The sequence below is a fragment of the Eschrichtius robustus genome, chromosome 3, assembly GCF_028021215.1.
Source record: "Eschrichtius robustus isolate mEscRob2 chromosome 3, mEscRob2.pri, whole genome shotgun sequence".
Classification (NCBI taxonomy): Eukaryota; Metazoa; Chordata; class Mammalia; order Artiodactyla; family Eschrichtiidae; genus Eschrichtius; species Eschrichtius robustus.
Genome location: NC_090826.1, coordinates 68,414,819 through 68,441,473, shown reverse-complemented (window position 1 = coordinate 68,441,473; position 26,655 = coordinate 68,414,819). Strand labels below are relative to the sequence as shown.

The window sequence follows — 26,655 nt, the reverse complement described above, 5'->3', positions numbered from 1 at the left end:
TGTGCCTCTTAACAGACATTCGGTCAATAAACATTGACCAAGGATTTACCCTGGGAGAGGCACTGTGGTAGGAGCTGGGATTAAAAGCTGAGTAAGTTATCTCCCTTCAAGGAACCACCGGTCTTGTAGAAGCAACAGAAGTACCAATTAGGCGGCTTCAGAGTTATGCTGGAAATACTGTATGTAATACAGTGCTCCAGAGATCTTTCCAAAACCCATAATTTGCTTATGTATTTTAAAAGAAATTCAGAATGAGCATGCTCTGACCATGTTATGAACTGCTAACTCATAAAGTATAAACATAGATTTTAAATATTTTGTACAGGAGAAATAAACGGTATTATTTTATCCGTTTTGGTAAAAGACGGAACCTCTGATTTAAGAGAAAAGCAAAAGAGGGCTTCCCTGGTGGCTCAGTGGTTAAGAATCCGCCTGCCAATGCAGCGGACACGGGTTCGAGCCCTGGTCCGGGAAGATCCCACATGCCACGGAGCAACTAAGCCCATGTGCCACAACTACTGAGCCTGCGCCCTAGAGCCCGCGAGCCACAACTACTGAGCCCGTATGCCACAGCTCAGAGAAACCCGCACGCTCAGAGCCCGTGCTCCGCAACAAGAGAAGCCACGGCAATGAGAAGCCCGCGGACCACGAGGAAGAGTAGCCCCTGCTCACCGCAACTAGAGAAAGCCCGTGCGCAGCAACAAAGACCCAACGCAGCCAAAAATAATAAATAAGTTTATGAAAAAAAAGAGAAAAGCAAAAGAAACTTTAGCATAAAGGAAATACTTTCTTTAAAGTTTTATGACATTAACATAGTGACAGCCACTAAAATGCTTTTAATATGTTAACTATAATAGATTTGCAATATGCCGCAATAATATTTAGCACCTGAATACAACCTGGCAAAAAATATTCCACTAAAATGTAGAATTGTTGCACCACATATGGCAGATGAGTGCTGACATCTAGTGGCCATACTGAGAATATCTTTATATTATTACCACTACTAAACAACTTTCACATCATTATTAATGACAAACTTATATTGGTGATACAGGTCAATCTGTATTTTCCACTAAGTTTTTAAATACTTAAACATAACTTTTAGCTATAAGACACTACTGAAGGTGAAAAATCTTGGTATCAAAGTCCCAGAATTAAATCTCAGTCCTTGTTAGCTGACTTTGGACAAGTTACCAAACATCTCTGAATCTGTTTGTTCTCAAATCTATAAAATGGCACATAGCAGGGTTTAGATAAAGGTTAGTGACCACCATTGTTAATTTAACCATTAAATCTGTAACTGTACCTCTTTCTATGTAAAGTCTTTAGCACCTACTTTCCCTAAGACTTTTCATAAATATCGACCCATTTCAAGCAACTCACACATTAGTCAAACATCAAAAAATACAGGCAATACAGAATGTTTAAGAAAAATCTATTTCCAAAATTTCATTGGCTTTATCTGAGAAGGATGACTTTCCATAGTGTTCAATGTTTTGAATTCAGTGAAAAAAGAAATCATCCTAGGAAAAAATGTAATTATCTCTAAATAACATTATCATATACGTTTAAAAGACCTATAAAAGATTTTACAGGAAAACATTACTGAGAAACTATCATTCGAATTTCCTTTCCACATATTTCGGGATCTCTTTTTTTTTTTTTAAGGATTTTCATTTTTACTCTTATAATGACAAACTTCATTAGCAATAACATTAATTTTTTAACATCTTTATTGGAGTATAATTGCTTTACAATGTTGTGTTAGTTTCTGCTGTATAACAAAGTGAATCAGCTATATGTATACATATATCCCCATATACGCTCCCTCTTATGCCTCCCTCCCACTCTCCCTGTCCCACCCCTCTAGGTGGTCACAAAGGACCGAGATGATCTCCCTGTGCTATGTAGCTACTTCCCACTACCTATCAATTTTACATTTGGTAGTGTATATATGTCAATGCTACTATCTCTCTTGGTCCCAGCTTACCCTTCCCCCTCCCCGTGCCCTCAAGTCCATTCTCTACGTCTGCATCTTTATTCCTGTCCTGTCCCTAGGTTCTTCAGAACCTTTTTCTTTTTTTTTAGATCCCATATATACGTGTAAGCATACGGTATTTTCTCTTTCTGGCTTAACTTCACTCTGTATGACAGACTCTAGGTCCATCCGCCTCACTACAAATAACTCAATTTCATTTCTTTTTATGGCTGAGTAATATTCCATTGTATGTATGTGCCACATCTTCTTTATCCATTCATCTGTTGATGAACACTTAGGTTGCTTCCATGTCCCAGTTATTCTAAATAGTGCTGCAATGAACATTGTGGTACATGACTCTTTTTGAATTATGCTTTTCTCAGGGTATATGCCCAGTAGTGGGATTGCTGGGTCATAGGGTAGTTCTATTTTTAGTTTTTTAAGGAATCTCCATACCGTTCTCCATAGTGACTGTATCAATTTACATTACCACCAACAGTGCAAGAGGGTTCCCTTTTCTCCACACCCTCTCCAGCAGTTATTGTTTGTAGATCTTTTCATGATGGCCATTCTGACCGGTGTGAGGTGATACCTCATTGTAGTTTTGATTTTCATTTCTCTAATGATTAGCGATGTTGAGCATCCTTTCATGTGTTCATTGGCAATCTGTATATCTTCTTTGGAGAAATGTCTATTTACATCTTCTGCCCATTTTCGGATTGGTTTGTTATTTTGATATTGAGCTGCATGAGCTTCCTGTATATTTTGGAGATTAATCCTTTGTCAGTTGCTTCATTTGCAAATATTTTCCCCATTCTGAGGGTTGTCTTTTCGTCTTGCTTATGGTTTACTTTGCTGTGCAAAAGCTTTTAAGTTTCATTAGGTTGCATTTATTTATTTTTGTTTTTATTTCCATTTCTCTAGGAGGTGGGTCAAAAAGGACCTTGCTGCGACTTATGTCATAGAGCATTCTGCCTACGTTTTCCTCTAAGAGTTTTATAGTGTCTGGCCTTACATTTAGGTCTTTAATCCATTTTGAGTTTATTTTTGTGTATGGTGTTAGGGAGGGTTCTAATCTCATTCTTTTACATGTACCTGTCCAGTTTTCCCAGCACCACTTAAGAGGCTGTCTTTTCTCCATTGTATATTCTTGCCTCCTTTATCAAAAATAAGGTGACCATGTGTGCGTGGGTTTATCTCTGTGCTTTCTATCCTGTTCCATTGATCTATATTTCTGTTTTGGTGCAAGTACCATACTGTCTTGATTACTGTAGCTTTCTAGTATAGTCTGAAGTCCAGGAGCCTAATTCCTCCAGCTCCGTTTTTCTTTCTCAAGATTGCTTTGGCTATTCGAGGTCTTTTGTGTTTCCATACAAATTGTGAAATTTTTTGTTTTAGTTCTGTGAAAAATGCCATTGGTAGTTTGATAGGGATTGCACTGAATCTGTAGATTGCTTTGGGTAGTAGAGTCATTTTCACAATGTTGATACTGCCAATCCAAGAACATGGTATATCTCTCCATCTGTTTGTATCATCTTTAATTTCTTTCATCAGTGTCTTATAGTTTTCTGCATACAGGTCTTTTGTCTCCTTAGGTAGGTTTATTCCTAGGTATTTTATTCTTTTTGTTGCAGTGGTAAATGGGAGTGTTTCCTTAATTTCTCTTTCAGATTTTTCCTCATTAGTGTATAGGAATGCATGAGATTTCTGTGCATTAATTCTGTATCTTGCTACTTTACCAAATTCATTGATTAGCTCTAGTAGTTTTCTGGTAGAGTCTTTAGGATTCTCTATGTATAGTATCATGTCATCTTCAAACACTGACAGCTTTAATTCTTTTCCAATTTGGATTCCTTTTATTTCTTTTTCTTTTCTGATTGCTGTGGCTAAAACTTCCAAAACTATGTTGAATAACAGTGGTGAGAGTGGGCAACCTTGTCTTGTTCCTGATTTTAGAGGAAATGGTTTCAGGTTTTCGCCACTGAGAACGATGTTGGCTGTGGGTTTCTCATATATGGTCTTTATTATGTTCAGGTAAGTTCCCTCTATGCCTATTTTCTGGAGGGTTTTTATCATAAACAGCTGTTGAATTTTGTCAAAAGCTTTTTATGCATCTATTTAGATGATCATATGGTTTTTATCCTTCAGTTTGTTAATATGGTATATCACATTGATTGATTTGGGTATATTGAAGAATCCTTGCATTCCTGGGATAAACCCCACTTGATCATGGTGTATGATCCTTTTAATGTGCTGTTGGGTTCTGTTTGCTAGTATTTTGTTGAGGAGTTTTGCATCTATGTTCAGCAGTGATATTGGCCTGTAGTTTTCTTTCTTTGTGACATCTTTGTCTGGTTTTGGTATCAGGGTGATGGTGGCCTCGTAGAATGAGTTTGGGAGTGTTCCTCCCTCTGCTATATTTTGGAAGAGTTTGAGAAGGATAGGTGTTAGCTCTTCTCTAAATATTTGAAAGAATTCCCCTGTGAAGCCATCTGGTCCTGGCCTTTTGTTTGTTTGAAGAGTTTTAATCACGGTTTCAATTTCAGTGCTTGTGATTGGTCTGTTTATATTTTCTATATCTTCTTGGTTCAGTCTCAGAAGGTTGTGCTTTTCTAAGAATTTGTCCATTTCTTCCAGGTTGCCCATTTTATTGGCATATAGTTGCTTCTAGTAATCCCTCATGATCCTTTGTATTTCTGCAGTGTCAGTTGTTACTTCTCCTTTTTCATTTCTAATCCTGTTGATTTGAGTCTTCTCCCTTTTTTTCTTGATGAGTCTGGCTAATGGTTTATCAATTTTGTTTATCTTCTCAAAGAACCAGCTTTTAGCTTTACTGATCTTTGATACTGTTTCCTCCATTTCCTTTTCATTTATTTCTTTTCTGATCTTTATGATTTCTTTCCTTCTGCTACCTTTGGGGTATTTTTGTTCTCCTTTCTCTAATTGTTCTTCTTTCTCTAATTGCTTTAGGTGTAAGGTTAGGTTGTTTATTTGAGATATTTCTTGAGGTAGGATTGTATTGCTATAAACTTCCCTTTCAGAACTGCTTTTCTTACATCCCATAGGCTTTGGGTCATCGTGTTTTCACTGTAATTTTTTTCTAGGTATTTTTTTATTTCCTCTTTGATATCTTCAGTGACCTTTTGGTTATTTAGTAGCGTATTGTTTAGCCTCCATGTGTTTGTATTTTTTACAGTTTTTTCCTGTAATTGATATCTAGTCTCATAGCGTTGCTGTCAGAAAAGATACTTGATACGATTTCAATTTTCTTAAATTTATCAAGGCTTGATTTGTGACCCAAGAAATGATCCTGGAGGATGTTCCATGAGCACTTGAGAAGAAAGTGTATTCTGTTGTTTTTGGATGAAATGTCCTACAAATATCAATTAAGTCCATCTTCTTTAATGTGTCATTTAAAGCCTGTGTTTCCTTATTTATTTTCCTTTTGGATGATCTGTCTATTGGTGAAAGTGGGGTGTTAAAGTCCCCTACTATGATTGTGTTACTGTCAATTTCCCCTTTTATGGCTGTTAGCATTTGTCTTATGTATTCAGGTGCTCCTATGTTGGATGCATAAATATTTACAATTGTTATATCTTCTTCTTGGATTGATCCCTTGATCATTATGTAGTGTCCTTCTTTGTCTCTTGTAATAGTCTTTATTTTAAAGTCTATTTTGTCTGATATGAGAATTGCTACTCCAGCTTTCTTTGGATTTCCATTTGCATGGAATATCTTTTTCCATCCCCTCACTTTCAGTCTGTATGTGTCCCTAGGTCTGAAGTGGGTCTTGTGTAGACAGCATATATATGGGTCTTGTTTTTGTATCCATTCAGCCAGTCTATGTCTTTTGGCTGGAGCATTTAATCCACTCATATTTAAGGTAATTATCAATATGTATGTTCCTATTACCCTTTTGTTCATTGTTTTGGGTTTGTTTTTGTAGGTCTTTTCCTTCTCTTGTGTTTCCTGCCTAGAGAAGTTCCTTTAGCATTTGTTGTAAAGCTGGTTTGGTGGTGCTGAATTCTCTTAGCTTTTGCTTGTCTGTAAAGGTTTTAATTTCTCCATCCAATCTGAATGAGATCCTTGCTGGGTAGAGTAATCTTAGGTGTAGGTTTTTCCCTTTCATCACTTTAAATATGTCCTGCTATTTCCTTCTGGCTTGCAGAGTTTCTGCTGAAAGATCAGCTGTTAACCTTATGCGGATTCCCTTGTATGTTATTTGCTGCTTTTCCCTTGCTGCTTTTAATATTTTTCTTTGTATTCAATTTTTGATAGTTTGATTAATATGTGTCTTGGCGTGTTTCTCCTTGGATTTATCCTGTATGGGACTCTCTGTGCTTCCTGGACTTGATTGACTATTTCCTTTCCCATGTTAGGGAAGTTTTCAACTATAATCTCTTCAAATATTTTCTCAGTCCCTTTCTTTTCCTCTTCTTCTTCTGGGACACCTATAATTCGAATGTTGGTGCATTTAATGTTGCCCCAGAGGTCTCTGAGACTGTCCTCAATTCTTTTCATTCTTTTTTCTTTATTCTGCTCTGCAGTAGTTATTTCCACTATTTTATCTTCCAGGTCGCTTATCTGTTCTTCTGCCTCAGTTATTCTGCTACTGATTCCTTCTAGTGAATTTTTAATTTCATTTATTGTGTTGTTCATCACTGTTTCTTTGCTCTTTAGTTCTTCTAGGTCCTTGTTAAACGTTTCTTGTATTTTCTCCAGTCTATTTCCAAGATTTTGGATTGTCTTTACTATCATTACTCTGAATTCTTTTTCAGGTAGACTGCCTATTTCCTCTTCATTTGGTTTGGTGGGTTTTTACCTTGCTACTTCATCTGCTGCATATTTCTCTCTCTTCCCATTTTGCTTAACTTGCTGTGTTTGGGGTCTCCTTTTCACAGACTGCAGGTTTGTAGTTCCCATTGTTTTCGGTGTCTGCCCCCAGTGGGTAAGGTTGGTTCAGTGGCTTGTGTAGGCTTCCTGATGGAGGGACTGGTGCCTGTATTCTGGTGGGTGGGGCTGGATCTTGTCTTTCTTTTGGGCAGGGTTGCATCCAGTGGTGTGTTTTGGGGTGTCTTGAACTTAGTATGATTTTAGGTAGCCTCTCTGCTAATGGGTGGGGTTGTGTTGCTGTCTTGCTAGTTGTTTGGCATGGGGCATCCAGCACTGGAGCTTGCTGGCCGTTGGGTGGAATTAGGTCTTAGTGTTGAGACGAAGATCTCTGGGAGAGCTCTCGCCAACTGATATTATGTGGGGCTGGGAGGTCTCTGGTGATTCAATGTCCCCAACTCAGCTCTCCCACCTCACAGGCTCAGGCCTGACACCAGGCCGGAGCACCAAGACCCTGTCAGCCACATGACTCAGAAGAAAAGGGAGAAAAAAAGAAAGAAAATAAATATAAATAAAATAAAATAATTAAAATTTAAAAATTAAAATTAAAAAGTAATTAAAAAAAGAAGAGAACAACCAAACCAATAAACAAATCCACCAATGATAACAAGCTCCAAAAACTATACTAAGATAAACATAAAAATCAGAAACAAGTCAGTCGCAGACAGCAAACCCCAAGTCTACAGCTGCTCCCAAAGTCCACCGCCTCAGTTTTGGGTTGATTCATTGTCTATTCAGGTATTCCACAGATGCAGGGTACCTCAAGTTGACTGTGGCGATTTAATCCGCTGCAACTGAGGCTGCTGGGAGAGATTTCCCTTCCTCTTCTTTGTTCGCACAGCTCCTGGGGTTCAGCTTTGGTTTTGGCCCCACCTCTGCATGTAGGTCGCCCTCAGCCTTCGGTTTCCACCCAGACAGGAGGGGGTTAAAGAAGCGGCTGATTAGGGGTCTCTGGTTCACTAAGGTTTGGGGGAGGGACGGGTACAGTAGTTATAATTGGAATGTAGGGCAAGCCTGCGGCGGCAGAGGCCACCATGATGTTGCAACAGCCTGAGGTGCACTGTGCATTCTCCCAGGGAAGTTGTCCCTGGATCACAGGACCCTGGCAGTAGCAGGCTGCACAGGCTCCTGGGGCGGTGTGGATAGAGACCTGTGTTTGCACATAGGATTCTTGGTGGCTGCAGCAGCAGCCTTAGCGTTTCATGCCCGTCTCTGGGGTCCATGCTGAGAGCCGTGGCTTGCACCCATCTCTGGAGCTCATTTAGGCAGTGCTCTACCTTCTGTGGGCAGACAGGGAAGGAATCCCCTCTCCTCGCACACACCGAAACAATGGTCTCTTGCCTCTTAGGCAGGTCCAGACTTTTTCCCAGACTCCCTTCCTGCTAGCTATGGCGCACTAGCCCCCTTCAGGCTGTGTTCATGCAGCCAACCTCAGTCCTCTCCCTGGGATCTGACGTCCAGAGCCTGAGCCTCAGCTCCCAGCCCCCATCCGCCCCAGCGTGTAAGCAGACAAGCCTCTCAGGCTGGTGAGTGCTGGTCGGCACCGATCCTCTGTGCAGGAATCTCTCCGCTTTGCCCTCTGCACCCCTGTTGCTGTGCTCTCCTCCGTGGCTCTGAAGATTCCCCCCCACCCACCGCCCCCTGTCTCCACCAGTGAAGGGTCTTCCTAGTGTGTGGAAACTTTTCCTCCTTCACAGCTCCCTCCCAGAGGTGTAGGTCCCATCCCTATTCTTTTGTCTCTGTTTTTTCTTTTTTCTTTTGCCCTACCCAGGTACATGGGGAGTTTCTTGCCTTTTGGGAAGTCTGAAGTCTTCTGCCAGCATTCAGTAGGTGTTCTGTAGGAGTTGTTCCACATGTAGATGTATTTTTGATGTATTTTTGGGGAGGAAGGTGATCTCCAAGTCTTACTCCTCTGCCATCTTGAAGGCCCCCCCCCACTCTGGATCTCTTTATAAATTAGAAATCCTAAAATTCTGAAGTTGCTGGGATGATCTCCAAACTCCTAAGTTGGTATCATCAGAAAATAGTGTAGTTCCGTATACAATTTACACAATGGCCTTAAATATTCATGAAGAAACTTATATGACACAACATTCCTTTAAGTTAGGTCAATCCCATCTAGGGTCTTACAGGACTCAAAATCTTCCAGAAACCATTTTCCCCCATGGGTAACATTCCAAGGCAAGCCACGTTGGCTGGCATTGGGTTGGTTGTGAAATAGTTCACAACTTTACAACCAAATGAAGCACTATCCCCTTCAGGGTTACTTCTACATAAACCCATTTGAATTGTTTTCCATTTTCAAATGGTAAATACATCCCAATCCTTTTTTGAGGATAGTGTTTTGGGTTTTAGTCATTTTATTGCCATATTACTTTTTAAGTTTTCTAACAAAAACATATTAACTCAAAAATAACGTGATATCAATGTAATTTGCATTAAGACAACATTTCTGAAAGCTAAGAAATGCTTGGAATACAAACAAGTAAATATATTCATTTGTCTGTTGAATCAGTGTCATATTTGTGAGTCATATTTCATGCTAATCAGATCTGAATAATGAGAGAAATTCCTAGTTCAGCAATGGTTCACATTCTCCAAATAATTACTTTCCTTAGACTTTACCTCCCTAGGTGACTAATCACATTGCTAATCACGTATAATAATAATGATTTTTATGTCATTGGAGGAATTTGATTAATTAACTTTACAAAGGGATTACTAGCTAATTTACAAGGAATTTGTGAGGAATGTTTAGTGCTCTGAATTTGTCACAGTGAAAGAAAATTGATCTTTAAAGAACTTTCTTGGGCTTCCCTGGTGTCGCAGTGGTTAAGAATCTGCCTGCCAATGCAGGGCACACGGGTTCAAGCCCTGGTCCCAGAAGATCCCACATGCCGCGAAGCAGCTAAGCCCATGCGCCACAACTACTGAGCCTGCGCTCTAGAGCCCACGAGCCACAACTACTGAAGCCCGCATGCCACAACTACTGAAGCCTGAACGCCTAGAGCCTGTGCCCCGCAACAAGAGAAGCCATCGCAATGAGAAGCCTGCGCACCACAACGAAGAGTAGCCCCCCGCTCGCCACAACTAGAAAAAGCCCGCGCACAGCAACGAAGACCCAACACAGCCAAAAAATTAATTAAATAAATAAATCTATAAAAAAAGAACTTTCTTAATTCATTTATAATTACTTGTACCATTGCCCAACACTCTTCCCTGTATATTTGTATATTTTAATAACAAAAGATTTATTATTAAATATGATTTATTTAATTATGCCCAATTTATACTTAAGTAGCTATAAGACAGACCTATGCCCAAAATTAAGTTCTAAAGTTGAGCACTGCTTTAAGTTCTCACCTTCGAAAAGTATGATTCTCCTAAAGCTCAAGATCCAGCAACTGATACCCTAGTTCCTGAATCTTATAATATTTATACAGTACACAATTTAAAAACTTCTCAATTGAATAGAGATATTTCATATTACTTTCCTAACAAATACTACCTGACAAATACTACCTGAGTTTAAGAGCACTAGCATCTCTAAATCCCCTTTACTCTCATTTGCACGTTCATTTTCATAACTGTCACAGGCCCACATCATTTATGCAAATCTCTTTATTTTTCCAAATACAAACAGGTTGGGAGAAACATTTTAAAACACTTGCTTTCTATAGGATCATCTCAGCTTTAACTTCGTGTCGTGTGTAGCAAGGATCTATTATATGCAAATTTTATATTTCTCTTAAAGGAGCTAGAAAAGAGTATCACTTCTTTCAATTACAGACATCATCTGGACAGCCAACATAAAAATTTTATTTTTAAAGTTCAGATAGGCTAGAAAAAAATAAGAATAAACTCTGTAAGGAAAAGGAAGATGAGTAGAAGTAGAAAAGGAAGAATGAGTTTTAAATACTTCTAGCTAATGTAAAGTAAAATATCTTCCCTGGTAGCAAGTAAACAAAATAGTCCCAGTCTTTGACTTTAAAAAATTTATTAAGTACCTGATACAAATTCACCCATGCCCACACACACAGATGCATGCAGGCACACACCCCCCACTAGCATGCTCATTCACTCTTTCCCCACCCAGCATCCACCTGCCCTTCTTAAGGGAGCATTTATCATCTTGCTTCTGCACTGGAGGGACCAGGCCCTTCACAATCTCAGCTCTTGTATTTCAGAGTCACTCTCTGTTGCATAGGTAGAGCATTTGACCCAGACCTAACCACCTCCCTGGCCTCTGTGACTAGTTCACTTGAGACAATCAAAGACGATCCTGAGCATTTTGTTTGAATGACTTGGAAAAGGCCCTCCCTCTCTCCCACTGTGCTTGCCACCAAGAAGATGTAGAGAGTGGAGCCATGGCTGTCATTTGGGCTCTATGAGGGAGGGCCTGAAGCTGCCAGGGGATACCATGGGGACCTGAAATGAAGCCAGAATTGAGAGAAGAGAAACCACATCCTGATGACAGCGTGAGAACTCCAGTTCTAACCATTTTTGAAGCGAAGATCTACCTCTGGAATTTTCAGCTATAAGAACCAGAACATTTCCCTGCCTTTCTTCCCTTAAGCCAGTTGGAATTAGATTTGTTGCGTTTTGTTTTGTTTCATTTGTTATTTGCAATTGATAGAGTCTTAACTGAGAGATCAAGATACTGACATCCTAATGATGACATAAGAAATACACAGAGGGCTTCCCTGGTGGCGCAGTGGTTAAGAATCCGCCTGCTAATGCAGGGGACATGGGTTCGAGCCCTGGTCCGGGAAGATCCCACATGCTGTGGAGCAACTAAGCCCATGCACCACAACTACTGAGCCTGTGCTCTAGAGCCCGTGAGCCACAACTACTGAAGCCCGCACGCCTAGAGCCCATGCTCCACAACAAGAGAAGCCACTGCAATGAGACACCTGCGCACTGCAACGAAGAGTAGCCCCACTCACTGCAACTAGAGAAAGCCCGCGTGCAGCAACAAAGACCCAACGCAGCCAAAAATAAAATAAATAAAATTTTTAAAACATAAAATAAAATAAAATAAAATAAAGAAATACACAGAGAATCAACTGCTCAAATGCCCTTGTTCGTCACATGCCAAGTGTGTCTGCTTTCTTCATATTTGATTCATTGTTCACAAGGTTTCAGTAATCTTATTAAATGGGGCACAACTTTAATATTGTAATAAATACACAATTTGTCCATTAAATCTGATGTATTAAATACTTTTCATATGTATCATTTACAAAAATTTTTCATATATATTTTAATATATGTATATATGAAATCATCACCACAGTAAGTCTAGTTAACATCTATCATCATATATATTTTTTAAATCCATAAAACTGCTTATGTAGGAAATATTATTTATAGGTTAAAAACTGAAGTTTAAAACAGCCTATACAACTCAATACCAAAAAAACAAACAACCCAATCAAAAAATGGGCAGAAAACCTAAATAGGCATTTCTCCAAAGAAGACATAAAGATGGTCAACAGGCACATGAAGAGATGCTCAACATCACTAATTATTAGAGAAATGCAAATCAAAATTACAATGAGTTATCACCTCACACTGGTCAAAATGGCCATCATGAAAAAGTCTACAAATAATAGGGAACTTCCCTGGCAGTCCAGTGGTTAAGACTCTGTGCTCCCAATGCAAGCGGCATGGTTTCAATCCCTGGTCAGGGAACTAAGATTCTGCATGCTGCACAGCACAGCCAAAAAAAAAGTCTACAAATAATAAATGCTGGAGAGGGTGTGGAGAAAAAGGAACCCTCCTACATTGTTGGTGGGAATGTAAATTGGTGCAGCCACTTGGAAAACAGTATGGAGGTTCCTTAAAAAACTAAATATAGAGCTACCATATGATCCTGCAATCCCACTACTGGGCATATACTGGAAAAGATGAAAACTCTAATTCAAAAAATACATGCACACCAATGTTCATAGCAGCACTATTTACAATAGCCAAGACATGGAAGCAATGTAAGTGTCCACTGGCAGATGAATGGATAAAGAAGATGTGATAGATATAGATATATTACTACTCAGCCATAAAAAAAGAATGAAATATTGCCATTTGCAACAACATGGGTGGAAGTAAGATAAAGAAAAATATGATATCACTTATATGTAGAATCTAAAAAAAATACAAATGAACTAATTTACAAAACAGAAACAGACTCACAGACATAGAAAACAAACTTACAGTTACCAAAGGGAAAAAGGGGGGCGGGATAAATTAGGAGTTTGGGATTTATAGATACACACTACTATACATAAAATAGATAAACAACAAGGATTTACTATATAGCACAGGGAACTATATTCAATATCTTATAATAACCTATAATGGAAAAGAATCTGAAAAAAAAAATATATATATATATAAATATATATAACTGAATCACTTTGCTGTACACCTGAAACTAACACAATATTGTAAATCAACTATACTTCGATTTAAAAAAATAGATAAAATGAACATTTTCCTGTAAAAAAAAACCCCTGAAGTTTAGAAAAGTTGACTTGGCTTTGAGGCCTCACAACTAATAAGGGGTAAGGGCCAGGTGTTCTTTTCATTTTTATTTATCTTTATTTTCATTATGCTTTCCATCACTCCACAGATACTGTTTATCTTGAAAAATATAATTGACAATAAATGCAAGCAAGGCACAAATAAGCATTAAGTTCCATCAAATTAAGACATAAGACTTTTTTAAATAGTATAATCTTACCTAAATCGATATCCCGAATTCCCATGTACAATTCAAGAAGATCATCAACCTTTTCAATCGCCTTTGCTTTGGTTTCAGAGGGCTTTATCAAAGAAAAGAGAAATAAAATCATATTTTTATGTATAATCTCTTGAATGTCGAGGCATACATAGGGGGAAATCTGATGTGGAGCCAGTTCTTGGTTGTGCACGTCACCTAATTTGAATGGAAATATATCTAGAATGTGCACTGCAACTCAATACAAATCAATATAGTAAATATTTTTGGTGTTTGTGTTAAGTATTATAGATTCAAAGAAGAAAAGCCAGAACAGTCTCCAAGCAGCTAGCAGTCTAGAAGGGAGACAAATGTGAAAATAGCTATTTAACAATAATAAGGACAATTTCTAAAGGATGTCAAAGGCAAAGATGCATTACAGGGGAAGTAAATTTAAATCTCTAAGTGTCCAGGAAGACTTCAGAAAGGTGACTTAGAAGTGTTTTCAAAATGAACTGGCGCCAGATAAGCAGAAGCAGGCACCGAAAGTAGAAGGCACTATATACCCAAAGTCTATGTGAGGTTGCAGAGTCTGATAAAAGAGTACAGTGGGTTAAAGGACTGCAAGAAGTCCCATGTGATGGGAATCACAGTGCCAGACATGACTAGATCTTAAGGAGTCCTGTATGCCTTGAATAGGGTTTTGGTCTTTATCATGCAGGCCACATGCATTACCAGCTCACCCCAAGAGTAAAACACTCTGAACACATACCCCTATTATTTATTTTTTATTAATTTTATTGGACAGAAGTCCCCCCTTATCTGTGGTCTTGCTTTCCTCAGTTTCAGTTATCTCAGTCAATTGAGGTCCAAAAATATTATATGGAAAATTTCAGAAATAAACAGTTCACAAGTTTTACACTGTGTGCCATTCTGAGTAGTATGATAAAATCTCACACCACCTGCTCCATCCCAGAATCCCCAACCACAGGCATCACCTGCTCCTGGGATCCAACCTTCACCATCATCACGTCTAGATGATCCAGGATCACCCAAGCAGATGATCCTCCTGACTTAGAGTCAGAAGATCAATGGTAGCCTAACGTTATGTCACAATGCCTATGTCATTTACCTCACTCCATCCCATCACACTGGCATTTTATCATCTCACATCATCACAAGAAGGGTGAGTACAGTAAAATAAGACATTTGGAGAGATCACGTTCACACAACTTTTATTATAGTGTACTTTATAATAGTTCTATTTTACTATTAGTTATTATCATCTTTTACTGTGCCCAATTTATAACTTAAACTTTATCATAGGTATGTATGTATAGGAAAAAACATAGTATATATAGGGTTCAGTACTATCCACAGTTTCAGACATCCACTGGGGATAAGAGGGGACAACTGTATGCAATTTTTATCAGTTACACACATGTGTTACCACATTAATGTATTGAGTATGTTATAAAAATAGAAATTTTATAAGGAGATGATGAAATAAGATTTTTAAATAATTGTTGTTTTATGTATTAATGGTACCAAAATATTTTTGTTCTTCCTAAAAGTTTCTATGAAAAACATGATTGGATATATTTTATTACTCTTTTAAAATCTTGGTTTAATATTTGGTGAAGTCTGGTTCTGTTTATTTCAATACTTGGTTTTAAATGGCTTCATAGCTGAAATAAAATTTACCCAAAGATGTTAAATACTCAACTACGGGTACAAATGTTGAATTCAAGATTACACTGCAAAAATTTCATAATACTTTAAATACTGTCATAAATATAGGTTGCTTTGTATTCTCAAAACTTATTGAAAATATGCATTTTAGGGAATTCCCTGGCAGTCCAGTGGTTAAGACTTTGTCTTCCAGTGCAGAAGGTGAGGGTTCGATCCCTGGTTGATGAACTAAGATCCCACATGCCTCGCAGCCAAAAAACCAAAACGTAAAACAGAAGCAATATTGTAACAAATTCAATAAAGACTTTAAAAATGGTCCACATCAAAAAAAAAATCTTTAGGGGTGGGATAGGGAGGGTGGGAGGGAGACGCAAGAGGGAGGAGATATAGGGATATATGTATATGTATAGCTGATTCACTTTGTTATAAAGCAGAAAGTAACCCACCATTGTAAAGCAATTATACTCCAATAAAGATGGTAAAAAAAATCTTTAAAAATATATGCATTTTATTGCAAATAAAATTTTATTTTTATTTCCTTGAGGATATTATTACAACTTTCTTGTACTTTTATTTATATTAACTAAGCCTTTAAAACAATGAGACAAGAGACATGATATATCACCCTTGCCTTCTTTACAATGTATTTTGAATGGTCTGTGTGAAGTGACAGGCTATGCAAAGTAACTTAGGTGTTTACCTTTGCATCTAACCAGCCATATTATAAGTAATTGTAACAAGTATCAGTACTTCTCATACAAAAATGGCCCCCAAGATCTTACTATTCTAAATAGCTCTTGATCTCATCACCCCCTCTTCCATTCACATTCTGATTGCCTGTGTTCAGTCCTGACTTTTTTTAATTGAGATATAATTGACGTATAACATTATCTTAGTTTCAGGTATACAACATAAAGATTTGATATGTGTATATACTGTAAACTCATCACCACAATAAGTCTAGTTAACATCCATAACCACACATAGTTTTAATTTTTTTTCCTTGTGATGAGAACTTTTAAGATCTAGTCTCTTAGCAACTTTCAAATATATAATACAGTATTGTTAACTATAGTCACCATGCTGTGCAGTCTATCCTCAGGACTTGTTTATAAGTAGAAGTTTGTACCGTGACCCTCTTCACCCATTTCACCTACCCACCCCCAACCCCCTGCCTTTGGCAACAACCAATCTGCTCCGTTTCTGTATGAGGTGGGGTTTTTTTGGGGGGGTGGTGGTGAGAGGAGTATATAACTGAGGTCATCCAATATTTGTCTTTCTATATCTGACTTATTTCACTTAGCTTAATACCCTCAAGGTCCATCCATGTTGTTACAAATGGCAGGATTTTCTTCTTTTTTATGGCTGAATAATACTCCCCTCATCTTTTCTTATTTGCAGAAGTCTCCTAATTGGTCTCCCTGCCTGAAATCTTCATGCTCAGGACTTCCCTGGTGGCACAGTGGTTAAGAATCCGCCTGCCAATGCAGGGGACACGGGTTCGAGCCCTGGTCTGGGAAGATCCCACATGTCACGGAGCAACTAAGCCCATGCACCACAACTACTGAGCCTGTGCCCTAGAGCCCGCGAGCCACAACTACTGAGCCCAGACGCCACAACTACTGAAGCCCATGCACCTAGAGCCTGTGCTCCGCAGCAAGAGAAGCCAGCGGGGCTTCCCTGGTGGCGCAGTGGTTAAGAATCCGCCTGCCAATGCAGGGGACACGGGTTCGAGCACTGCTCTGGGAAGATCCCACATGCCGTGGAGCAACTAAGCCCGTGCACCACAACTACTGAGCCCACGTGCCATGGCTGCTGAAGCCCGTGCGCCTAGAGCCCGTGCTCCGCAGTGGGGGAGGCCACTGCAGTGAGAGGCCCATGCACCGCAGGGAGGAGTGGCCCCCACTCGCCACAGCTGGTGGGGGCCTGCGCACAGCGACGAGGACCCAACGCAGCCAAAAAAATAAATAAATACATACATAAATAAAGAAAATAAAATAAAATAAAAAAGAGAAGCCACCACAGTGAGAAGCCTGCGCACTGCAATGAAAAGTAGCCCCCGCTCGCCGCAACTAGAGAAACCCTGCGCACAGCAATGAAGACCCAAAGCAGCCAAAAATAAAATAAAAATTAAAAAAAAAAAGAAAAATCTTCACACTCTCAAATCCACCCTGCTCAATATCCCATCCCCCAGAACCAAGGGGTTTTTCTAAAACACAAAACTGATTTGCTGTTCCCCTTGCAATTTTTAAATAGCGCCCCCCTCCATTATCCACAGGCCCTTGATGCCCTGACCCAGGCCTCTACCTCCAGCCTCCTCACCCCCCACCAGGTACTTGCAGCACACTCCAGTGCCGCGGAAGTTTCCATTTCATGCCTAGAACACTCTTCTCCCCATCCCTGACCAACTCAACCATTCCTTCCGGAGGGAACTCTCCCTGATTTCCTTCTTCCAATCCCTGACTGCAGCTGATCAGCCAGCCCCTCCTTTGTGCCATTAACGTTGCCCTTCTGATTTGTCATAGCTTCTTTTCCTGCCTCTCTCCCTTTAAAGGAAAAAACAACGTCTTTATCCATCTTTGTATCACCAGCACCTGGACTGTACCTGTCTCAACAAACACATAGTGAATAAATTGTGAGGTATGCAGGTAGAGTATAGTTCAGTTTTCAGAAATTGTGCTAGATTATGAGGGGCTGATTTGTTTCAAATCTGTAAATCCTTTGGTGCTGAAAATTAAATGGTAGGTCATTTGTATCAAATTTAATATTAGCACCAAACTAGTTTTTTTCTTCCCCTTTATTATGAGCTATTTTAATTGCCCTATTTAATGAAGCAGGCTATGCCAATAGGAAGGAAGTTTTAGATGTTTGTCTTGGAATGACTCTTTCCCACCTCCTCAGGCAGATCTGCAGTTATTCTTTTTCATTCCAGCACCTTCTATATAGCAGCTGCTCATAAATAAACAGATATGTATTACCCACTTTAACTGTTAGAAGAGGGCGCTCCTCCTGAAGTGACATGGAGTTTTTCCTGCCGACCCTACTTCCTTTGCAAGCTTGAAGGTCTGTCCTTTTCTCCTCCGCTTTAAAGCACAGTTGGCAACCCCTAGCTCCTTCCCACTGTCCTTCCATCCTCTTACAGATCCCTTTCTTCCACTGAGGTTTGTTCATTTGTTCAATAAACATTTACTGGACTTCAGCAATATGTCTGGCAGTGTGCTGGGCACTGGAAAAGTAAAGACTCAGGACAACCAGATGTCACTGCCCTGGGTTTTTTCACAAATCTTGCCATATCTCACTTTCAAAATGCTTTCAGCTCTCCCAGGCCTCTCCGTTGTCACTTGCCTCCAGATCAATCTTTTCATTCACCCAGGACCAAGGCACTCGACTCGGAGTCTCCCTCTGGATTCCCCAAAACAGACAACATCCTGGGTGACTCAAACATTCAAGAGGACAACCTTGGCCTCGTGGTTCCTGGAGGGTCTGCTCCGACAAACCACACCCGTGACTGACCCTGACGTCGTCCCCCAAAAGCTCTGGATCCTATGAAAACGGCCTCCTAACCGTTCATCTGTCTCACTCTTTTGCTCTTCAAACAGCTGGGAGCCCTAGGACGGTATGCGCACACAGACAGGCCTTCCCCCCCACCCAGCCCCCTGCCAAGGAGCTCCGGAGCTCAGAGGTCTGCCTGACCTCCCCAAAGGAGGGCTTCATCACCGCTGTCTTCCTGCTGTGAGCGGACCTGCCACTTGTCACTTTGAATCCTTACCACTGCCACCCTCTTCTTCCACCCTCCTTCCCTCCATGTGTCTCTTCTCCTCGTGTTTTTCACTCAAATACTGACCTTCACATAGACACAGTCAATCAGCAAAACCCCTCCTCCAGTCAAGCGTAAGTGAATCACTCATTAATTCATTAAATTCAAAGATCTGAGCTCCTCTGAAGTGTGAGGTACTGTTCTAGGTGCTGGGGATACAGCTGTGAACAGGACATGTGAGAACAAGACAAGGGACTGAAAGGAGACAAGGATATGAGTCCCACTGTGTTCAGCGACTTAAAAAAAATGAAGGGCAAGGAAGATTGGGCAGGGGGCAGGGTGGCGGGAACTGCTATTATACCAGCTGCTCAGAGGTTAAACAGGGTGGGATGTGGACGGAAACTCAAGGCGGCAAGGGAGTGAGCGGTGCCAGTAAACGGGCAGCGCATCCAGCTAGAGGTAACGGCTCATACAAAAGTCCTGAGGCGGGGATGTATCTGGAGTGCTTGCGGACAGCGAAGAGACTCAAGTAGCTGAAGCAGAGGGAGCCAGGAGGAGAGCCAGGAAATGAGAGCAGAGAAGAGACGCAGAGTCAGATCGTGTTGGTCACTCTGAGGACTTTAGCTTTTACTCCGAGTGACGGGGGGGAAGCCACTGGAGGGTTTTGAACAGATTGTTCCATCTCATTTGCGTTTCTAAAGGATAACTCTGGCTGCTGAGTGAGCAGAGGGAAAGAGGGCCTTTATTTCCAGCTCTGACAAACACGAATGTCCATCCATTTCCAAGACATACAGGGATTAAATGAACATAACATACCACTTCTTCCACAGTGGCAGGACCTTTTGATCTCAGGCGAAGTGTCTCCCTTCCAGTACCAATCCTTCCTGTTGATGACTTTCCAGCTTTTGACCGGGGCTCCATGTCTATAAACATACAATGGATGGGGAAAGGTACATATATTAAGAATTCCAACCAGTTGCTATAAAAGCTAATGAGTTTCCATCACAAATTTTTGTACAGTTATTGCAGAGATTTGATAAAAGCTATGCCTTCTGACAAAATTTCCCAACACAAAATAAATTCACCTGTCATCCATTATTCTCATATGAGAGTCTCTATGAGGTCTGCCTACAACAAGAAAAGGGAATACGTGAAATGTGCTGATCGGAAAGACCGGAAGTTATAAGGAATAAAAAATAAAATAGTCGGTTTTTTTGTAAGAGTAAAGAGGCATATGTGGCAGGAAAACAGAGGTAGGTGTGTAGCTGGACTTCATTAAGGTCGTAAAGAAGGGAAGGAGTCATGTCTTGATAGAAGACAGAGAAGGAGGCACTATTATTGGAGGACCTACCTTCTGCTTGATGCTTTCAATACAAAATCCCATTTAATTCTTGGGCCCACCTATGAGGCAAGTTAGGGCCGTCATTTTACAGGAAAGGAAACTGAACTCAGTAAGGATCAGAGCTGGTATTCAAACCCAGGCCTTGTGACCCCAAAGTCTCAACAACACTTCACCACCACACCTCTCGGAAGCACAAGGGATAAATTCAGAGGGAACGGACTGAGAGAAGCAGGGTCCTCAAGAGGCTGGGAACAGGTTCCAAGGAAGGAGTTCCCCTCGAAAGGCAGGCGAGGGCAGGGAGCAAGAGTCCACAAGAAGCCGCTCCTTCCTTGCGCTGGTTTTCTATGTGTGTGTTTGGTTTTGGTTTTGGTTTTCCAGCATACCAAGAGTCACCCCCGCTACCAGACAGTAACATAAATGAGTGAAAGGGGAGGGTGGGAACTGAGGATAACTCCCAGGAGGCACCCTATGCAGGCCACTCCAGTAACTGACTGCTCTGTGGGAAGGTAGGCCCTGCACAGCCAGATCTTCTATTTGTATGCAAAGAAGATGATCACTCAGTTTTGTGCCAACCTCCTGATTTTTAACTTTTGGCAACGAAATCAAACTTTTAAAGACGACATAATGTGCTCCGCAACAAGAGAAGCCACCACAAGGAGAAGACTGCGCACCGCAACGAAGAGTAGCCCCTGCTCACCGCAACTAGAGAAAGCCCGCGCACAGCGAGGATGACCCAACACAGCCAAAAATAAATTAATAATAAATTAAAAATAAAAATAAAAACAACGTAATGGCAAAAATAAAAAATTTGTGGATCAGATTCTAATCATAGGCCACCAGTTTACAACTTCTGCAGGTATCCCGAGTCCTCCTGACTGAGGACTCTGGCAGCAGTTTGGGGCAAGGATGGAGGCGGGGGTGAGGAGACGCAGCACCAAGCCTGGGAGGTAACTGAGCTCCAATGCGGAGTCACAGGGCAGGCCGCAGTGTACGAGCAGGTGGTGAGGTCTATACAAAGCTCTCAAAACATGGACGCCAAGTGGCCTGCACAGACACACCCTTCCTTAGAATCTAGGATAATTCCCATCTTCAGCAAGTCCTCTTTCACTGTTGGGGATCTATTCCAAGGCGACTAAGGATTTTACATGTTAATTTTAACCTGCATTTGAGGACAGAGTCACCAAAACATAAAACACATAAGTTTTCCTCTGAGAGTGAAATTATTCAAAATAATCATGCAATAAATAGGGTGGTTCCCCGAAGCCAAAACCTCTAAACGGTGGCTGACAGTGATCACGCCGACCACGTTGACCAGAGAGGTGCTCAGGAGACCAGAGCTGTGTCAGCACGTCTGCAGCATTTGCCTTGCCAGCCACACTGTGTCCCGTCCAAGGGAAGAACAGATTAACAGGAGACGCTCACTCAGCACAGCGTTTCCAAAAGAATGCCCAGCGAAAAAGATGAGGTCAGTCTGCCACCGGCACTGTCCAGGATTCTATACTCCCCAGTCTGGAGTCCCGTACAGACCTACAGTGGTCAAGACAGCCTCACCTTAATGATGCTAACCTCCAAGATAAACAACCTTACACCCGCACTCCCCCTATCACACACTCTACCCACCGCGATTTCACCAAGCAACCTGCCCTGTATAATTTGTCTTCCCATATAAATTTCCTACAGGGTGGCAAATGAAGCACTCACTCAGCTAACACATGCGTTTGGTTTACAACTACATATACATTTCGAACTGTAAAGTAATACGCTGGCATTCTGACTTAACAAGTCTTTTGTAAGTTTGGTAAGCAAGATATAACCCTGGAAAATTGCACAAGTTCTGGATACACTGAAGAAATTAAAGGTTGCTGGGATGTACGAAGCTAAGGACCCAGACTCTGGAACGTGGGAACTTCAAGGAGGGATTGTCATCCAGGCTTGAGAAGTCGGCCAGCCGCCCTAGATGATGTCTCTGCTTACCTGGCTCTTACCTGCAACACCAGTAGCTAAAAGGGAAAGTGAAATGTAGAACGGAAGTTTTTTTACTAGGCTTTTTTTTTTTTAATTTTTAATTTATTTATATTTTTAATTCGTTAGTTAATTTATTTTTGGCTGCGCTGGGTCTTCGTTGCTGCGCGCGGGCTTTCTCTAGTTGCAGTGTGCATGCTTCTCGTCGTGGTGGCTTCTCTTGTTGTGGAGCGTGGGCTCTAGGCATGCAGGCTTCAGTAGTTGTGGCACCTGGGCTTCAGCAGTTGTGGCGCGTGGGCTCTAGAGCGCAGGCTCAGTAGTTGTGGCGCACGGGCTTAGTTGCTCCACGGCACGTGGGATCTTCCCGGACCAGGGCTCGAACCCGTGTCCCCTGCATTGGCAGGCGGATTCTTAACCACTGCGCCACCAGGGAAGCCCCTAGACTTTATTTTTTTTAAGCAGTTTTAAGTTCATAACAAATTGAGAAGACAGAGCTCTCCCATACACCTCTTGCCTCCACATATGCATCACCTCCCCCATGATCAATACCCCTCACCACAGGGCTACATTCGGTATAATCAATGAACCTACATGGACACATCATATCACCTAAAGTTCATAGTTACGTTAGGGTTCACTCCTGGTGTTGTACATTCTGTGGGTTTGGAAGAATGAAAAAAAAAAAAAAAAGAATGAATAATGACATGTATCCACCATCAGAGTATCATCCAGAGTAGTTTCATTGCCCTAAAAATCCTCTGTGCTCTGCTTGTGCACCCCAGATTTTTTTTTTTTTTAATCATTGCATGTTTGTCATCTTCTCCTCGAAAGTGTTATCTCAAAACTAACCACTTGGTGGCACCAAAACAAAAGTTAAAATTTCACTTCTGGCTTAGACCAGCCTCCAGAAAGGCGGTTCTTGTGGCTAAAGAAATAGAAGCCATGTTTCTCCACAATCCTGATTCAGGGAAGTAAATCAACCGGTTTATACAGGAAAACAGGCAGGATGGCCCTGTTCAGCCTCAGGGGGAAAAAATGTTTTGCTTTTTTAATGTTTGCAACGGTTGCTAGTCTGGCCTACTTTTAGGGCGCTGGTCGGTCTAAGCTTGTCGAACCAACCAGGCCAAGCCCTAGATCAGTCACTTCACTCATGAACGGGTTTGCATGAGGCCTCTCTTGGGGCTGAATGATGAGAGGGATGCAGTTCACACAGGACATGCTGGTAGTCGGCCTGCAGCTCGAAGGATTCACTAGATTCAGGGCTCCCCTCCTGTGTCACTTAGGGCACAGGACACTCACAGCTCGGGGGTACACAGCTGCTCCCATAGCTGAGTGGGATGTCGCCAAGAAGCAGTCATCTTAGTTCCAAACCCTTTTGTGGCAACTGTATCTGTTACTCTAATTACATAATTGAATTTAAAACTACGTGAGCTGATGAAGTAAGTGTGAAACACCGAGTTATTATTACTAGGAAAACTAGGTTAACTGCTTTGGAAAGACTCCATAAGGGCGAGTTGCAAAAAAAAAAAAAAAAAGGTGTGGGCAAAATGATGCTAGGAGATTAGGAAAAATATCTTTAAACATCCAGCATTTCACATATCTGGCTTTTAGATATCAAACAGAACCCATAGATGTGCATTCAGGTTCTGATTACTAAAGCAAGATTTCATAGAACTCCAATTTGTGTCCTCTACTCAAAGAGCTTTTTACATCTAAAGAGTAGTAAAAGAATGCATATTTATATGTTTTAAAATAAAATGTTTATATCCACTTGTGTCATTCTTTATGATACCATTTTAACTGGCATTTTCAATAAACAGACCAACCCCCAGTCCCTGCTACATCGTGAAGGTCAGGGGAGAGATGGGGAAATGGAGAAGACAGCAAGATGTCTGTCTCTAGTCCCACCCTGAGCCCCAGGGGAAGAAGAGCGCTGACAGCAGCCAAGGCCCTATCTTCATGCAGAACACATGCAAGTGGTTTAGATCCCCAAGGGACACAGGGTGACAGTGAGGAGGGTGGGCATTCTCCTGCTTCTGCACAGAACAAGATCTTGTTCTGGTCCCACAAGGGCCCAAGTTGGCCTGGAGTACAATTCATAGCAGGGGCAGAGCCTTGATTTCCACGAGAGGGAGGCACATACGGACACCTCTGTGTCCAGCAAGAGACAGACTTCAGAATCAGAGAACCTGAGTTAAAACCCAGCTCCACCATTTACAAATTGTGAGAACTTAAGGAATAAGTCCTTATCTGTACAAGAACACTACTAAAACCAAGTGAGGCCCTGTGGGGCTCCCAAGCACAAAGGCCCTTTTGTCCCGTTTCTTGTAGGCAAGGCTCTAGCCTCCATGACCTTCCCTGAGTTCCAAAGGGCAGATTCCAACAGTTGCTAATCAAGGGAGGAGCAGCCATGAAACCACCTGAGGCAAGATTAAAGGGACCAGGGCTTCCCTGGTGGTGCAGTGGTTGAGAATCTGCCTGCCAATGCAGGGGACACGGGTTCGAGCCCTGGTCTGGGAAGATCCCACATGCTGCGGAGCAACTAGGCCCGTGAGCCACAACTACTGAGCCTGCGCATCTGGAGCCTGTGCTCCGCAACAAGGGAGGCCGCCATAGTGAGAGGCCTGCGCACCGTGATGAAGAGTGGCCCCCGCTTGCCGCAACTAGAGAACGCCCTCGCACAGAAACGAAGACCCAACACAGCCAAAAAAATAAAAAATAAAAATAAAATTGCAAAATGGTTAAAAAAAAAAAAAAAAAAAAAGATTAAAGGGACCAGAGAAGCTCATCAAGATTAGGAGACCACCTGAGCTGAGACTAAAGGAGTGCAGGCCCTGCTCAACCCTAATCTTGTCAGAGATCCCACCTTTGAACCACTGTTCTAAAACCCTCATCAAATCCTCCCGGGTTGGGACACATAGTTTTTCAAGGCAGAAGCCCGGTGTGTCTCCCTTTGCCTGGCAAAGTAATAAAGCTATCCTTTTCTACTTCACCCAGAACTCTGTCTCCAAGATTTGATTCGGCACCCGTGTACAGAGAGGCCGATCTCTCGGTAACACTGCCTGCATAGGACGTTGTCTGAAGCATTCAAACGGCTGCCGTATGAAAGGTGCCTTGCCCAGAGGTCTGGCTCATACACAGAGAGCTGCTACTGCTGTTGGACTTGCTTCTGCTGACACGGTCCAGCCTGGAGAGACAACCATCTGCTCTGCCCACGCCCTCCCCAACAAAACCATTTGCACTGGTTTTCCCAGGATGAGAAACACGCAGAAGTCTCTCTTCAAATGTTCAGAAAACTGTCACTTCAAATACAAAGGTCTCCTTTTTATTCTATCTTCTACAGAACTGTGATTTTTTTCCCCCTTCCATTTACAGGGGAGTAGAAATAGCAGATGACCCATTACTCAGATTCGCCAAAGTGGCTGAGTTGAAGCCCAGCCCCTCGGGGGGCACTCAGCAGAGGGGGCCCTCCAGTGTCCATCTCATTGGACCTCTGACGCCCATTCAAAACGTCCTGTTAGAGTTACATGACACCATGTGGGCAAGAGGGCAGACACACCAACACACCAACCTGGAAACTTAAGAGTCCCCTCCCCTAACCACCCACGTAGGTGAACTAAGCCACTTCACCAAATTCACTAATCCATTTCTATAATTTCCACCTCTGGAGTTCGACAGCATCAAAAATGGTGGCCAGATGGCAACTCAGGCAGGACTTTGCAGGATGTGTATACCAATGACCTTCAGCACTGCAGGCCCAGAAATGTTTTTTTTCCAGTGTTCCCAGAACTGACCTGAGTCTTAGGGATTGATTCACACTAACCAAATTCACAAGAACAGGTGTCATACATCAATGTATTAATCATAGGGAGGGATGGTATCAAAGGTCCAAGGGGGCTCCCATGCTTCATTCTCATGAACCCAAAACTTCCTGGGGAAAATGTCCAAGCAGAGACCCAGCCATGAAGGTCTAAGACAGCAAGGCTAAGTGGGAAAAGGGAAGGGATCATGCCCCGGGCCATGAGTTCCAAGACTCCAAAAGCAAGGAGTGGAGAGTTGATGTTTTAGAGTCCCTCCCAACTGGGTGACTCTCAGTTTACCAGGCCTCTACCCCTCTTGGGAATAATTCACTTGAAACTTTCTTCCCATTGGGTACCTGAGAAGCTTAGTGTGCATGGATGATACCAGAGAAAAGGACTTGGGCACAAAGGATAATTCTCACAGTCCAAGGCTGCAAACAGGTAGTTCAGTGACATGTGGTCCACAGACATGTTTGTGAAGTGTGCAACGTTATCAGATTTTTTAAATTAGTT

The 26,655-nt window shown here is 41.7% G+C and overlaps 1 protein-coding gene across 1 annotated transcript in view; it reads right to left on the bottom strand.

Moving 5' to 3' along the window:
* GIPC2 (GIPC PDZ domain containing family member 2) overlaps nt 1-26,655 on the bottom strand; it is an 86,508-nt gene that overhangs the window by 7,694 nt on the left and 52,159 nt on the right. Inside the window, exons 4-5 of the mRNA XM_068540163.1 lie at nt 19,855-19,961; nt 13,614-13,695 (exon numbers count right to left, since the gene is read on the bottom strand). Coding sequence (XP_068396264.1) covers nt 13,614-13,695; nt 19,855-19,961 — 189 coding nt within the window. The remainder of the gene's footprint in view (nt 1-13,613; nt 13,696-19,854; nt 19,962-26,655) is intronic.